Genomic DNA, 16,017 nt, shown 5'->3' with positions numbered 1-16,017 from the left:
TTCTTTCCTCGCCAGTCCCTCCCTCAGGGTTTCATTTACACCAGGAAACTGTCCTACTGATGCCTCTGTCCTTGCAGCAGCTGAGGGAATGCAAATACAGTGCGGGGAATACGCACGCATCGTTTCAGAGAAACAAAATGAAAAATGAAAAATGAAAAAAAGTGCGTCATTCGGCCAATCAAATCCGAGAGATTTTCATTGCACTTGATCTTTTGACCCACTTTCTTTCAGAATTTAAAGTCACCACATAAAAATTATAGCCAGGGGAATTCAGACAAAAGCAAGCCAGGAAAGCAAAAAGTGACAACCAAGAAAAATGAAGGCTTAAAAGTACAATAGCGAACAAAAGTCACAGAATGACAAAGGCTGACAGGCACTTCAATTCCGGAGCGATACTGCTGTCAGCCAACGCCTCTCTGTATTGATTTCCCTCCATCCCTTGTTCCCTCGGCGATAGATGGAGCAGGAATCTAGTGTGAAGCAACTATAGAGAGAGAGAGAACAAATGTTGCCACCACCACCCCCCTCCTTTTCCAGAGTCAGGGTGACCATCAAGGTTAACACAGGTGCAACAACTTATCAAAGTATCTCTGGCTTCTCTCTTCCCCTTTTCTCCTTCCTTCATTTCGTGCTTTTAATGGACTAGTCACAATGCGTAGATGGCAGATTCTTCATCTTTCCTCCCACCCCCTCTCAAAAAAAAAAAAAAGAAGCATTTCTTTGGTTCCATTACTCTACACAGGCCACGGGCAGCTGACTCCTGCAACTTCAAGGTCACGCCGTGTGAGAAATTGTAGGAATTAACTGTCCTTTTGAGGTGAAAAATAGTCAAATGAAGGAGATGTGCAGCGAGTGAAAAATGAACATGTCTACTGGCAGTCGGCGAGGAGCAGGTGTGGATGAATGTGAATACAGGATAATGTTTTTACTTCTGGTAAATAAAGGAAATGCATATGGTCCTGAACCCATTGAACAACAGACTATAAACAGAGTGCTACTGTTGGGAAGGTGATAACAGGTCAGATAAACAGTCTGAAATGATATCTTCACAAGCATGAAAAAATAAATATACATTAATATTATTAGTAAGATTTGGGATTTTGCTCATATAATAATAATAATAATAATAATATGTTTAAAGAAAGGCAACAAATGAATTGTGCTCATACTAGTAAAACATATGATGTTGACTGTGTTAAATAATGTTCTTGGTGTTTCCTTTCTATGATAGAGCGACCCAGAAAGAAGCTATGAGGGTTTACGCTGAATTAAATACCAGATACAGCTTCTTGTGTAACCAAAACACCAATAATATACAGGAGAAAATACTTTTATAATTCATAATACGGGACTTTTAATTATAAAAAAGCCTGAAATACACAGTAACTCTTTATTTTGAAATGTCTTTACTACTTCCAGTTGCTAATTCAAACAGATTAGGGAGATAAAATTCGCAGCCTTACAACCATCTGCAACATTGTAATGCAACATTACAAAATATACTCCGTGAAGTAAATATTGTCACAATTCATTAACTTGGAATAAGTGTGCAGTATTCATTGATTGTGAACTGCTCCAAAACTGTGAGCCTGTAGAAAGTGCAACAACACTGTTTTTAATTTGAACTTGCAGTGCTCACATTTATTTAAATCAAAGTCATCTGACTTTTAATAATCACATTAGGCCGTATTACGATTCCTTTTTTCGTCCACAAATTTAAGACCTCTTAAAATGACAATTAAGACTTTTGTTGTTCCAGTTAATATATTTAAGACTGTTTATGACCTTAAATTTGATCAAACTTAACTTAAGCATCACAATAATGCAATGTCTGAATGATCTTTTCTCAGCAAATATTGATTAATCGATCAATCAAACTGCATATCAGTTAATTATTTTTATTAGAAATGTTGTGTGTCTAAGCCCTCAGTGTTCTCAGTGTGAGAGTGCAGTGAGAACTACTGGAAGCAGAAGGGCTCAATTCATGAGAGTGTCATACACGACATACAGTATAATGACCTGCTGCACTGCTATAACCTGGGGAATTAATTAAAGAAAAAAGGAAAGAAAGAGGGAAAGAGAGAAGAAGTATGTACATTGAGTGTATTCCACAAAGCCATTATTTGAGGTAAAGATAGCATTTACGGAGAAGCTAAAGGATAGCTGCTGTCTTATCAAAGGGCACAAGTGTAAGCTTATTGAAGCTCTAAGTACACATCATTTAGATTTGCTTTTGTTTGGCTAGTACAGATAACTGTCAGAGGCTGGAGGATTAGTGAACATGCACGCTGGAATAATAAGAGGTCATGAGTCTCATTTCGAAGTTGATGTCATTAACTCCTGTTCTCCTCTTACAGGAACACAGACACTAAACGCTAATGAAGTGACCCATCACCTCTTTTCACACACACTTCAGTCGGGAGTCAACTCAATTACACTACATCACTTCAAGATCAAGTCAAAGCTAACAAAAAAAAAAAAAGAGCAAGAGAGTGAAAGAGAAAACAATGACCTCGTTCTATCACATCTGAAAGATCTGGCCTTGTGGCCCAGTATCCTCCACATTTCATTTCTAATAAAGAAAGACTCTCATTAAAAAAGGAAGTCACTCTCTCTCTCTAAATCTGTCCTTTCTTTTCTCCCTCGCAGGTATCGGCCGCCATCGTACAGTTGTTACCGGAAAAATCTTTTCCGTATTAGAGATCCTATTAGAAAGAGAACACTAAAAGATAATTGGATTTCCAGCGGTTATCTCTGTGTCCGTCAGGACCCTGCTGTCCCTGTAATCTCACTCTCAAGGGGTAAAGATAACTCAATCCCAGAGAGGATGGATGAGTGTGTATGTGTGTGTGTGTGTGAGACACAGAGACATGAGGGGAGCGGGGGAGTGTATAAAGGCATATGTTATCCATCTAAGTAATAAAAATGTGTCTAAATCACTGGTATCCACCATCATCTCTTCTGGTGGATTTGAACCCTGACAGAGAACAAACATAAATTTATTTTTATTTCCTAAATAATTCAAAGGCTACAGAATGCACTGGAACAAAGGCTGTCTTCAATGCTGCCACCTTTTTCCAAAGACCCATTCCTCAAGTGAACAATACACGATACGTAGAAGTCCATGCTTCACATACAAGCATGCTATTATTGAGTAATGTTCAATAAAATTTACTGTTTTCAGACATGTAGTTTGTTTGCTTTGTTCTGAAACAGATATTAAACTGTCCTAATATTGCATTTTCTCCATGGTTCAGTTTACGTGAACCATAGATTCATTCTCAAATGATCCCATTCAAATATCATCATAGGGATATTGGTAATTTTTGGTCTCTGGAATGAATTGAAATGGAACCGGATCCGAGTGTGGTGTTCAAACATGCCTAGTAAGGGAGAAAACACATCTGAATCAAATCCCCCATGAAAATTAAGTGTGAAAACACTGTAATACATTATCTAGATGGGACTCATTTTCTAAATGATGTTTGAGTTACATTTATTAACAGAGGAACGGTGATTTCATGTACTGATTCAGACAAGATTGGGATTTACATAGCTTTTAGTAAAATGTAAGTGTCCACTGTCTGGATTTGGCCATTACAGAGACTCATGTGCTCTGGATGCATAACGAAACCCAATCAGGGTTCAGCTGTTTGCAATGAAAAAACAAACAAAAAAAAAACACACAAAAGTATTTAAATAGCTCAATACAACAAATGTTTCAAGTGGTTTCCACAAATGAAACTGAAAATGCAACTTTTAATGACTAATGGTGTCGTCTCATTCTTGAGCACCTGATGATACTAATCAAGGGCTTCATTAGTTCCACCAGGTGTGCTTGAGCTAGAACACATGAAATATCTGAACTGGCTTGGTTTGTTGAGTATCACGTTTAACTGCATGTTAGAAATATGGCTAAGTCAAAAAAAAGGAAGCCATCAACGACTGCAACCAGATTTCTGAGAAGGAAGGTTCAGAAAAACCCTTGAGTGACTGCAAAAGACCAGCAGCAAGACTGGTATTTACTGATATAAATAAGACAGAAGTTTTGGGATTCTGTTCTGTGGAGCGATGAAACTAACACAGGAACTTTTTGGCCCTATGGATCAGCGGTATGTCTGGAGGAAGAAGAATGAAGCAGTTAAGCATGGCGGTGGCTCTGTGATGCTCTGGGGCTGATTTGCATCCTCTGGCACTGGAAACCTGCAGCTGGCAGAAGGCAAGATGGATTCATTGAAGTATATCAGGAAATCCTAGGAGAAAACGTCATGCCGTCAAGTGAGGAAGTTGAAGCTTGGGCATCATTGGACCTTCCAACAGGACAATGATCCCAAGCATACCTAAAATTCCACCAAGGCTTGGTTGCGGAAGAAGTCCTGGAAGATTCTACAGTGGCCATCAAGTCAACTGACTTGAACGCCATAGAAAATATCTGGTGGGATTTGAAGGCGGCGGTTGCAGCACGTAAACCCAACAATATTAGTGGCCATTGCTCATGAGAAATTAAGTTTAAGATTCCTCAGAAACGCTGCCGAAATCTCGTTTGCAGCAAGTCATAACAGCAAAATGGTGTTCTGCTAAGTACTAATGATGCTTACTAATTTTGAGATTGAAGAAGTCATTAAACGTTGCATTTTCAGTTGAATTTGGGGAAAACACTTGAAACATTTGTTGTGTTGAGCTATTTCAATTACTTTTGTTTGATTTGTTCATTGCAAACAGCTGAAGGTCTGTAATTTTTACAAATAAACCTGATTTGCAATGGGGGTTGAATAATTTTGAACAGGTCAAACCTGTCACTAATATAACAGTGGTCAAGCTGAGTAGTTTGTGATAGTCAGTCAGTCCTTCCATTCAGGTTTTTTTTTTTTTTTTTTTTTTACAGATGCTATCATTACCTGAATTTTTATTTTACTCATAAAGTTGTAAATCATGAAAGAAGGAGCACAAGGCAGTAAATCTTAACACAAATTAGCTAAAAATTTAGGTTATTAGTATTCAACAAATGAAGTTTAAAATAAATGAGAAACGACGTGGAAAAAAAATACACCATAATTGAAGACATTTCTACCGGGCAGGATTAGATTTCTCAGAGGACCACTGAGTTAGCAACAAAAAATAAAAAAATAAGAAAAACAGCATGCAATTTTCTTTGTAATTTTTACCTAGGTTGAATGAGAAAAACACAGATGTGAAACACAAATTTCCCTAAATTCCTCAAGGAATTAAAAAGCCCTGTTCAAATATTGCTGAAGTGGCATAACTGTTGATCACTGTCAACTAACAGGTAGCCTAAATTATCCTCATTCTGAATGTAGTCAAGGCTGCAGCATCAGACACAGTAATTCATGAATGAAACAATGTTAAGAAGAAAAAACTAAACTTTCCAACCATTCTGGTTCTCATATGTCTCATATTTCATGTTGTTCCCTTAAACATCCAAATCCTGTGTAAACTACTCTTCAGGATGGAGAAGCAGTGCTATTCCCCCAGGGGCATCTTTCACTGGCCTGTTATTTTTATTGTGGTTGTGCAAAATGAAACCAGTGGCCCAGGGAAGATGGCAAGAGCCGGAATGGAGGAAAATCAATACAGCAATATCAGTGCTGCACTTATCAGAGGCTTACTGCTTTTCAGGGGTCACAGAGGAGCAACTAGATCTAAGTGAAGGGTTTCAATACTGAGATAGATTCTTGAGAAATTTGTGCTATGTACAGACTGAAAAAAAGAAAAAAAAAGAATGAATAATCAAACTTTGACAACTTTCTCCAGATGTATCCACTTTTCAGAGAAATTTTGGTACACAATTTAGGATTTTTCTACAGACACCCTGCAGTGTTTCCCCTACCATTGTTTTGGGGGGGGGGGGGCGGCCCGTGTTTAACTTGACAAATATATTGCTGGTGTACAGTAGAATTTAGATACGTCTCAATGTAATAATAATACTAACACTAAAACAACTAAATTATGATCAAAACTTTATTTTTTAAGGAATAATAAAAAAAAAAAAAATTCTTCCATGTTTTAATTTTAACAGTAAAGCTCATTGTGCAGCACGTTGTTTGACAAAAAGTTTGTTTGATTTCATGATTAAAATATATTTAATTAATGTTTTATATCTTATTTGATTACCAGAAAAAACAACACCGAATTTGTGTAAAAAAAAAAAAAAAAAAAAAAAAAAAAAATCACAATTTTTTTTTTTTAAGTGTGAGTACAAGTTTAATAATAGTTTATAATAAAAGTTTCATGATTTTTATTAATTAGACATGATTTTTGATTACTAAAAATTTTACACTACGTATCCGTAACACGCTCGCTCCGCAACACTAGTTTCGGGGGATCGACCACCACTTACCCCCCCCCCCCCCCCCCTTAAAAAAAATCCTAGGGGAAACACTTCCCTGGATATACATATGAGACAGACCTACAGTTTGGGAAGCACTTTTTCTTTTTTTAATATCCATCACATTTAACTGTGACCCAACTAACCGTGCCCTACAGTAATTTGCCCTTCCCTCCACAAATTACTGTACATGTAGCCAATGTTCGCCTTTAGAAAATTCCCAGTTATCTGCCTGCCTGTCCAACAACAATTTCTCTTATTAAAGCAGAGTTTGGGTCAATGGAGCTCCACAGTGTATGGTTTTCGTCATGGAACGCTTCTGACTTTAGACTCTGAGTGACAAAATACGGTATAATTGCACCTGACAGTGCTGGCCAAGTCATGTGAAACAGTCTGATTGAATAACCCTGCTCCACAGAGAACAACATTATGGTAGATTTCAGGTGGAGAATTAAATAATACCACGGCCTTTTATTCATGTAATGTTGAGGGAATATTTTCACCTCATTTTAAAATGGATAGATTTAGCTAAAGAGTGTAACATCTCAATGTATTTTTATTATATTTTTATTAGCAACCAACTAATGTGCCTGACATTGATCATTTGTGCATTTCCCCCCCCCACATTTGGCAGAATATACAGCAGTATTTCTGAGGATAATACATTCTCCACCGTGCGGTGAGTGAGGCTGGAAAAGCAGAAAGAATCGGACCAGAGGGGCCAATTAGAGTAAAAAAGGAAAGCCAAGCATGTCCCCAGAGTGCGGCCGTCTTCCACTGAGCGTCTGGGAGAATTTGGCCAATCCTGGGAATTTGGGGCAGCGGGAATGATGAGAAAGGGTGTTCCGAGGTTCCTTCTAAATGTCACTGTGATGTAAGGAAGCTTGTTTAAGCAGGGTATATTCAACCAATACTGCCAGCTCTCAGCTGTTGTACAAGGCACATGCCTGCAGGCACTTTGTAGTGTTGAGTGTTACTGCTGTAATGGCTGTGTCATTAAATCTGTTGTCATTTGTGAGATTCCAGCCCATATGAACACATGGATACCAGCAGCACAAATAGTCTACAAACATTGATAAGATTTTTTTTTTTTTGACCCAATCAAATCAAGATTATGTGACACTGCTGTAAACCCCAATGTTGTCATTAATAAAGAAATCAAGTTATCATAACTTAACATTACTTAAAATAGCTTAAAGTTTTGGCATCAAAAATTAAACAGGTGTTTAATGTACTCATTTGGCAGCAAAAATCTTTCGGATTAAGATTTTAAGTGTTATGAACTCAAAATTTCAAGTTATTTAAATGATTCGCTATGTCTCGGTTTAATTAGATTTTTTTGTTCATCGTGAACTTGCTGATGCAGGCCAGAGGCACTGACACTGCATAATAACAGTAGTTTCGGGTTTAAATCTGAGATTGGACATTACAGTGAAACTTATCACCAGAGCCGGGGCCCGTCCATCACGTACGGACATTTCAGGCCTCGCATTTGGAGCTGAATCACACAAGACTTTCAATTCCTGAAAGTCCCACTCCTGCTCCATTCAAATCTTGCGCGCTGACACCGTCCGGTATTTTCTGTGAGATTTACATCAGACGAAGGTAAGTGTGAATTCATAAAATCAGTGTAAATAACATGTTTACTATAACACAACGGCAAAGTTTTTCAATTTCATATTTTTTTATGAACCGTATTTTCTAGCCCACTGCCTTCAGTTACTGCGTGCGCTGACAGCGTCCTGCGTTTTCTTTTCAGACATTTATATCAGACGAAGGTAAGTGCAAATTCTTAAAACCTTTTTAAATAGAGCATTTACCAAACCATGAGATTAAGTGTTGTTGATTTAAATTGAGTGTGTTTATGTTGCAAAATTAGTCTAGCTATCTTAGCTAGTTTGGCAACTGCTAACTGGTACATTACTTAGCAACTGCTACATACATTTCTAAGAAGTTAGTCATTAGTTAAATATTCACGATTATTAATTAATGTTAGCCTAGCTAGCATGCTTGAGTTGTTAACGTATTCTCCTTTGACAAATCAGCAGACACTTTCTTCTCAACTGCCCTCAGAGGCTTCAAATACAGCACTGAAGGAAGAACTGCAGCTGACTTTTGATTCATGTGAGGCAGACAAGGTACAATGTACTTAGTTTTATTATTATGTAATTTACTGTGTATTTATATATATGAATGATTGTTTTTAGTCCAAGTGGTAAATGCTGCCATTCTTCTCGAATACTGCCGCTTATCAAAGAACAGTCATCAATAAGGTAACGCACACCACAAACTGCACATACCAATCAGTTTCCCAAGTTATCTTGTATTTTATTTAGTAACTGAAACGGCAAGAAAGCACTTTGACTTGCTTTGATTATTTCCATTTGTGTTGCTGTCCAACTAACAAAATTGCCTTGTATTGTTACATTTTTATTTTTATGTCATGTTGCATCACTCTAACCTGTGCTTAAACAATGAGAACTATACAATGTATTTAGAGAAAATGTGTCTTAATTTTTTTTATTTTTTTTAATCTCAGGATCCTCGTTCCCAGCCCCGACCATTCATCTGAAGGACTGAAAACTTTTATGCTTTGTTTTTTTGTTGTTGAATTTTTTACTTCATCGGAATGATACGAAACTTGGTAAAGGTTTTGGCACTTGCTGTGAACACACACACACAAAAATCATGGACATGATTCGAAAAGGTTAAATGGTCCTGAAAAAAAAATGGTCACACTTGTGCTCCTCATGGTCAAAAATGTCCACATTGGAAATTAATGGGAGACAAATTTCATAGAGTGAAAACTTTTGGTACTGTGGCCAAACAAAATCTTACTGAAAGTTATTTTTTTGAGATTCAATCTCAAATATGGAACACAAAAATATATGTTTCATAAAAAAAATGAAAATGGTATTTTTGTGCATTTTTCATAACAATAAATGTAAAAGTAAAGCAAAGTAAATAAATGGATTATAAATACAGCGTAAATATAATTTTGTACCGTAAAATCCCCAAAAAACTATTAAATAAAAAACATTATCGAACTAAAATATAGTACATTAATTTCATTGAAATAAAAAAAGAAGCATTTTGTCATTTTTGACCGACATTCGAATAGCACCACAGGTTTGAAAAAATGTTAAAATAGAAAACTGTTATTTGAAATTGTAATAATATTACTGTTTTTTACTATATTTGCCTTGGTAAATAATTAGTCTTAATAATGTATGATATATTATACTATCAAAAAGTAAACAAGCAGTCAGTACATCAAATAAGGATTTTTCTTGAAATTAACATTCCAAAAATGTTCCGGTTCTCGGCTCATTTCGAGTTGGACAAAACCTGTGGTTTATTGAGTGAGTCATTTAAAAGATTCAGTGAGTAAATCAGACTGATTCAGTCCATGATTGAACCTATGATCAATTTAGTCTGATTCACAATGATTTGCCCATTGGCTCAACTGAGTCATTAGAAAGTATTGATGAAATTAAGCAGTTTGTTCGCAACTGTACTGTTTGGGTTTTATTTATTTTTTTGCTTATTCGGTGAGGGCAATGTAATAAAGTTGTAATGGTCCAAGATTCAGCAGAAAGTAGTGGGACAATGCCTCTTTTGAATAACGGTGCAAGAAACACTGAACTGTTTTGTGCTATCTAGTGCAGTGTTTCTCAACTGTTGGGTCACAAGACCGCTTTTTTTTTTTTTATCATCATATTTTTTTCTTAATCGAGACATTTATTTTGAAAGACATCCATGAAACCTGTTGACACATTTAAGTAAAGAGTGCCTGAGAAAAACACGTTGTCCTGATTCAGTATCTGTGGTCCGATGAGATGTTGTCAGTGTCATTTTTTGATTTAATTTTGTATGACTGGTGGCTAACTAACTTTGTATTAACAAAAACTAGTTTGGGACTGCTATTTAATAGCCTTGCCTTATACTGTTTAATCATCATTCAGTATTAGTCATATTCTTACAATTTATGTGTATGTTAAGTAAAGTGGAACAGTACTTGTCTGTGTCAACCATCTTTGTGAAATAAATTTGCTTGGTTTTAAAAGCAAATTGAATATAATTTTTATAATTGTATACAGTTTATATTTGAATTAGGTCAAATAAAAACAAAATGGGTCCCATGGTCAAACCAGTTGAGAACCACTGATCTAGTGCTCACAACTAGGAAAAAAAATCAACTCCTGTTCCTGCAGTATCGAATAATGTGATTCTGATTCTTTGAGCTGATAATGACAACTGGAGGATCACGTGTGGGAGTCAGAACTCTTCTGCTTTCTAAAAACAGTGAGAAGTTGGCCGCAGCTGCCAAAATATGTGTATAGGCCAATCACATACAAAACATGACCCTAACAAAGCAGACTACTGCAGAACCTCTCACAGACATGATACATGATCACTTTCCCTGATTTTACATGTTTACATTTAATAGTGTACTTCAAATGTTTTCCTCTTATAGTCTCAGTTCAGAGACCCTGCCTTGAACCTTTCTGAAAGCATAACGTTTTACAACTGGAGGGTGGGAGATGTTGAACAGAGCAGAGCCCACTCCGCCTTTACACTGTCACATCCTGCCCCCAGTGCCAGACAGAACCAGAGGGAGGGATGGGAAACGAAAGGAAGATAGAAATGAAGGTGCTGTGTTCCTGTCACTGGTGAAATTCTCCCACAAAGGGAGCACAACAGGCAGAACATGAGTCCGAGGGGAATCGTGGGGGGAAAAGGAGCAGGTAGACAGAAATGGAGAATGATGGAAGGAATGAGAAAGCGAGACTGCAGTGATAAAAGAGGTGATGTGTGTGCGTGTTTGGCGGGGCAGCGGTGGAGGAATGCCCCATGGCTGTGCTATAAGGAATAAATCAACTGTGCTGCTATGTTTTGGTAAGATACATGCCAAACGCAATCTCTCTAGCCAAAGCTTGAAACCTTCTTGCATATAAGTTGTGTTTGAAAAGAAAACATTTGTACTCCCTCACGTTGGCAGCTTTTCAGTTCCGACAGACAAAACTTTCTTTTTTTAATATCCTCACAGGGGCTTAACAATTTCATTAAATCTTACAACAGTTTTTTAAAATTGTAAATCAACCCTGAAAACAGAATACACCAGCATGAAGTGAAAGTGGCTTGTTTGTACAATATGTCAAGACAATTTAGTAATTGATTCACTCAGCTGCAGCAGAAGTCTTCAAGATCCTATGAAATGAATTGACTTGCAATTTTTATTTATTTTTTACACACTACCATTCAAAAGTTTATAGACTTTTACTTTGTTAAAAAAAAAAAACCTATTTCAAATAAATGTTGTTCTTTTGAAAATTTCTATTAAATCAAAGAATCATGAACTAAAAATGTATCAAGTTTTCCACAAAATATTACGAAGAACAACTGTTTTCAACATTGATAAAAGTAAGAAATGCCTCAAATCTGCATATTAGAATGATTTCTGGAGGATCATGTGACACTAAAGACGAGTAAAGATTTAGCTTTGCCATCACAGAAATAAATTACATTTTAAAATATAGTAAAACATTTTTTATAAAATATAATATTTCACAATATTACTGCTTTTAATGTATTTTTGTTCAAATAAATCCAGCATTAGTAAGCATAAACATTTCATCAAAAACATACCAACCTCAAACTTTTGAACAGTAGTGTACATAGCCAATAGTTCACACTACTTGCTATTGCTAGTCAGAGGAAAGTGGTATTAGAGGGAGAGAAAATATCATTTTAGACATCGTTTGACTGGATAAAAGCTTCACAAATACAACATGAGTCATCAGTATTTTTGGCCCATTTAATAGTGCAGGAAGCATGGTCAATATTTAGTGGTGTGTCCATCAAGTCATTTCATGGGGTCTTTAACTATTAGAAAATTTCATTGACTGCAGACAGGAACACATGTAGAGAGAGAGAGAGAGAGAGTGTGTGTGTGTGTGTGTGTGTGTTCACCTCAAACTCAGCGTGTTTGTGGATGTCCTCTGCTCTCTGGCGGCTCAGAATGAACTCGGCCTCATTAGCTACACGCACCAGATGGTCCTTCATGGTGTGGCTCAGCAGTCTGCACATCAAAAACACATTGAACATTAAGAACATCACATGATTCAGTCTGAATTATTTTCAATAATTATGCAGTTTGTGTTGGTAGGATAACTGAATCCAAGTTAGGATTTCATACAGATACGAGTAAACTAAATTGGAAAACAAATCACAGATGATTTTTTACATTTATTTAAAAAATGTGCTGATTGAGAGATGCTACAAACGCATTTACAGACCTATAATGAAATTATGATACAAATAAGACATTAACTATTTTCATATTATGGCTGATATTCTAAATCTATACTACTTCATAAAAAAAAAATAACTAAACTAAATAGTTTGCATGCTACAAGTGAATTGGGGCATCAGATTATAATGTACAGCATGTAAATATAAGCTGATAAACAACCAATATTGGCCGATACAATACATATTAATAATAATAATAATCTCTGCCAATATCGGTGATAAATGATGTTGTATTGGTATATCATGCATCCATAATAAAGAATACTGTATATAAATTCCAATGTATAATGATGTTCACATCAAATGAAAGATAGTAAAAATATCCTACAAAATAGTAAAAGGATATCTTCCACATCTCTCAACTGTTAATCTGTGAAATAAATTTTGCTGATTTAATAACACAGTTGTTAGGCCATCAAAGTGTAAATAGTAAGCTAAACTAACTTAACTACACCATGTAAAACAAGCAGAAAATCCTATTTAGCACGGCAGCTAAAAACCACCCCCACTAAAACAACGAGCGATTGATTTGTAAATGATACGTATCTAACAAGATACGGATGTAGGGGGTGTGGAGAAGGGGCACGTCTCACCCCAGCTCATGTTTCTACATATGTAAGAACAGCCTTCCTTGGATAAACACAAACACTCACACACACACACACAGTTTCTTATCACAGGACATCTGATGATTATAGGGGCTGATGGGAGATCAGATGTACCCTGCTTTTACTGCTACTGTTTGTCAACCCTCATCAAAACCTGAAGCTGTTCTTTCCATCTCAGAGTCTTGTTTGTGAATCAGCGTAGTTTTTTCTGTCCACGGTGCCCCGGGTTAGCACAGACGGGGAGGAACCTGATCTTGAAACAGCACATTTACACCCCGGGCAGATTTGTGAACAACACAAGCCATGGCCTAATAAAACATTCCCCCCAGGGACAGAGATGAGTATCTCAGCAGGTCAGGAGGCTCAGGCCTCTGCAAAGTGGAAGAATAACAGGCGGAGGGTGGAGGGCTGAAACTCGAGCCTGGTGTGTCAGCGGCGGGCAGCGGGGGAGCGGACGTGCCAGGGACTCTGCAGTGACCCTCTCCCACCCCTCTCACCCCGACTGCCATCAATAACACAGTCCCACTCTCTGTGACTGCCCTTCATTCTATCACCCTTCTGCTTTCCTTTCTTTCTTTATCTGTTTTTACTTACTTTATGGTATGACAATCCAGAGAAACAAACAAAAGATTAGATTATCGATTATACAATGGTAATATCATGGCGTGAGACACGCTTTCACGTTGCCCAAGTAAATCTCACGCCAAACTAAACCGTTTTAAATTAGACCGGTTGGAGTATGACTTTAAGAGTCGCGAAAACGATACGAAAGCTGTGTTTTCAAATCGCTCTTGAGGTATTTTGATACGCCATTCGGTCTGCGCAGCACTGCATGAAGTCGAATACACGTACTGACAAGGTAAGGGATTTAATTAAACCAGTGAAGACCTCTTGATTGGACCAGTCTGTACCAATCACATTTTCTCCACACCGTGTAAGGTCACTGCTGACCCCAACCTGTGCGACGATCACTGATGTTTAGGCGGCATTGTGAAACGTAGTATTTGTGCACACAAAGCAGATTTACACCTCTAAGAACTATTATATTCGAGTTGTTCATTTTAACCGTTAATAATAACACCAGCTGACAACTGTTAACAATCTCCCTGTATGTTTACAGCATTGGTTGAGATTTTTTTTCCACGAGAAAAAAAAAATGACGTAGCTACTGTACCTGATATTTATCCAAATGAACTGATATTGAATAAAGATCGTAATCGTATTGCAAGCTTATTAATTGAAATCGTTCCCAGAAAGCCGCATCTCAGACAGCGCGCGAATACTGAATTGAGCTCTCTTTCACGTCTTCTTGAATGAACAAATTTGCACAAAATTGTTAAAAAAAGTTATTCAGTCAAGAACAGTGAGTGATATTCTTGTCATTTGTTATTTGATTCACATTAAAGGGTTAGTTGAACGCGTTGATTTTCATTTATACTTCTGCGTCGTTGTCCGTGTTGACGCGCAATTACACTTGAAGGAGCAGCATGTGAAACCCGAGGGAGCGGTCCAAGCAGACCAATCACAGCGCTTGCGTCCGTGTAGAGTTGACGCGTTGTTACATTTTTGGAGAGGTGCACGTGAGGGTACGCCGAAGGGTACGCGTGCTACACATAGCCTACGACGTAGCTACAGCGTGAGTTTGACGCAGAAGTATAAATATGCCTTAATCCTTTGTTTTATCTTCGGAACACAAATGAAGACATTTTTGATCAAATCTGAGAGCTTTCTGACGCTGTTCACGTTGTAACTACAGTGCATCGCTTCCGGGTTCTATATCAGAAAGCCGTGTTTTGCGTCAGAACCACATGCATGCGTCGTGGTACTCACGTGAACAGCGTCAGAGACTTTAAGGGTCACTTTAAGGCCGGATGCACGGACCGAATATACTGACACACATCTGGTTTTCACTCAGCTGTTTACGTTCATTTAACACATAACTGACTGTGTTTATGTGAATACTCCACACAATGGGCATTTTGACAATTATGTGCATATGTGACCATTCAAGCACAATTAGCAGCAAAAGAGAACTCAATTTGGGATGCTGTCTGAGAGAGGTGGCTTTCTGTGTGAGCGCCTTGAATCTGTGTCAGTCAACATGAGTAATGCATTGAGATCTTTTTTCATGACTTACTACGCTTAACATCATGCACGTCCTGCTTTTCTTCTGTTACGCTGATATATTTACATACCAAGATATGAACGATGTAGCAAAATCTCTAACGACAGACATTTTATATCGTCGCCATGATATATATCGTCATACCGTCCAGCCCATAGACTGTAAAAAAAAGATGGACAACACATTCACTCTCTTCCATTGTAGTAAGTGAAGCCGCCAGTGTCCCAACATGGCACTGACATCTTAAGTCTCGAGTCTGCACAGTAGTGAGCGTGAAGTGGAGCCGCAATATCAAGGCCCCGCCCACACTCCCGTAGAATCGGTTTGCGCCGGTTAGTACAGTTTATGTAGGTGTTAAATAAACAGTTATGGAAATGTAGAAATTAAAGTTTAGGCTCCAATCTCCTCCCCAAGATTCCGAAAAAAGTCAGTTGGAGCCTCAGTGACTACTTCACTCAGAGAAGCTGTCAATCATGACGTCACATCCCTGTTGTTATAGCATCAAATAACTATCTAAAACCAAACTTATTTAAAGAATGAACACTTGAACTAACATCAGCGTAATAAAAACTGCCTAAAATGAAAGAAACCATCTTTGGAAAATAATTATTTGAAGAAGTGTA

The 16,017-nt window shown here is 37.4% G+C and overlaps 1 protein-coding gene across 2 annotated transcripts in view; it reads right to left on the bottom strand.

The window, feature by feature from the left end:
• lrba (LPS-responsive vesicle trafficking, beach and anchor containing) overlaps positions 1-16,017 on the bottom strand; it is a 257,927-nt gene that overhangs the window by 129,312 nt on the left and 112,598 nt on the right. For both annotated transcript variants that reach the window (XM_084402975.1, XM_084402976.1), the window contains exon 35: positions 12,320-12,428. In XM_084402975.1, coding sequence (XP_084259101.1) covers positions 12,320-12,428 — 109 coding nt within the window. The remainder of the gene's footprint in view (positions 1-12,319; positions 12,429-16,017) is intronic.

Source organism: Rutilus rutilus (assembly GCF_951802725.1).
Source record: "Rutilus rutilus genome assembly, chromosome: 2".
Lineage (NCBI taxonomy): Eukaryota > Metazoa > Chordata > Actinopteri > Cypriniformes > Leuciscidae > Rutilus > Rutilus rutilus.
This window is presented reverse-complemented; position numbering and strand designations above follow the sequence as displayed.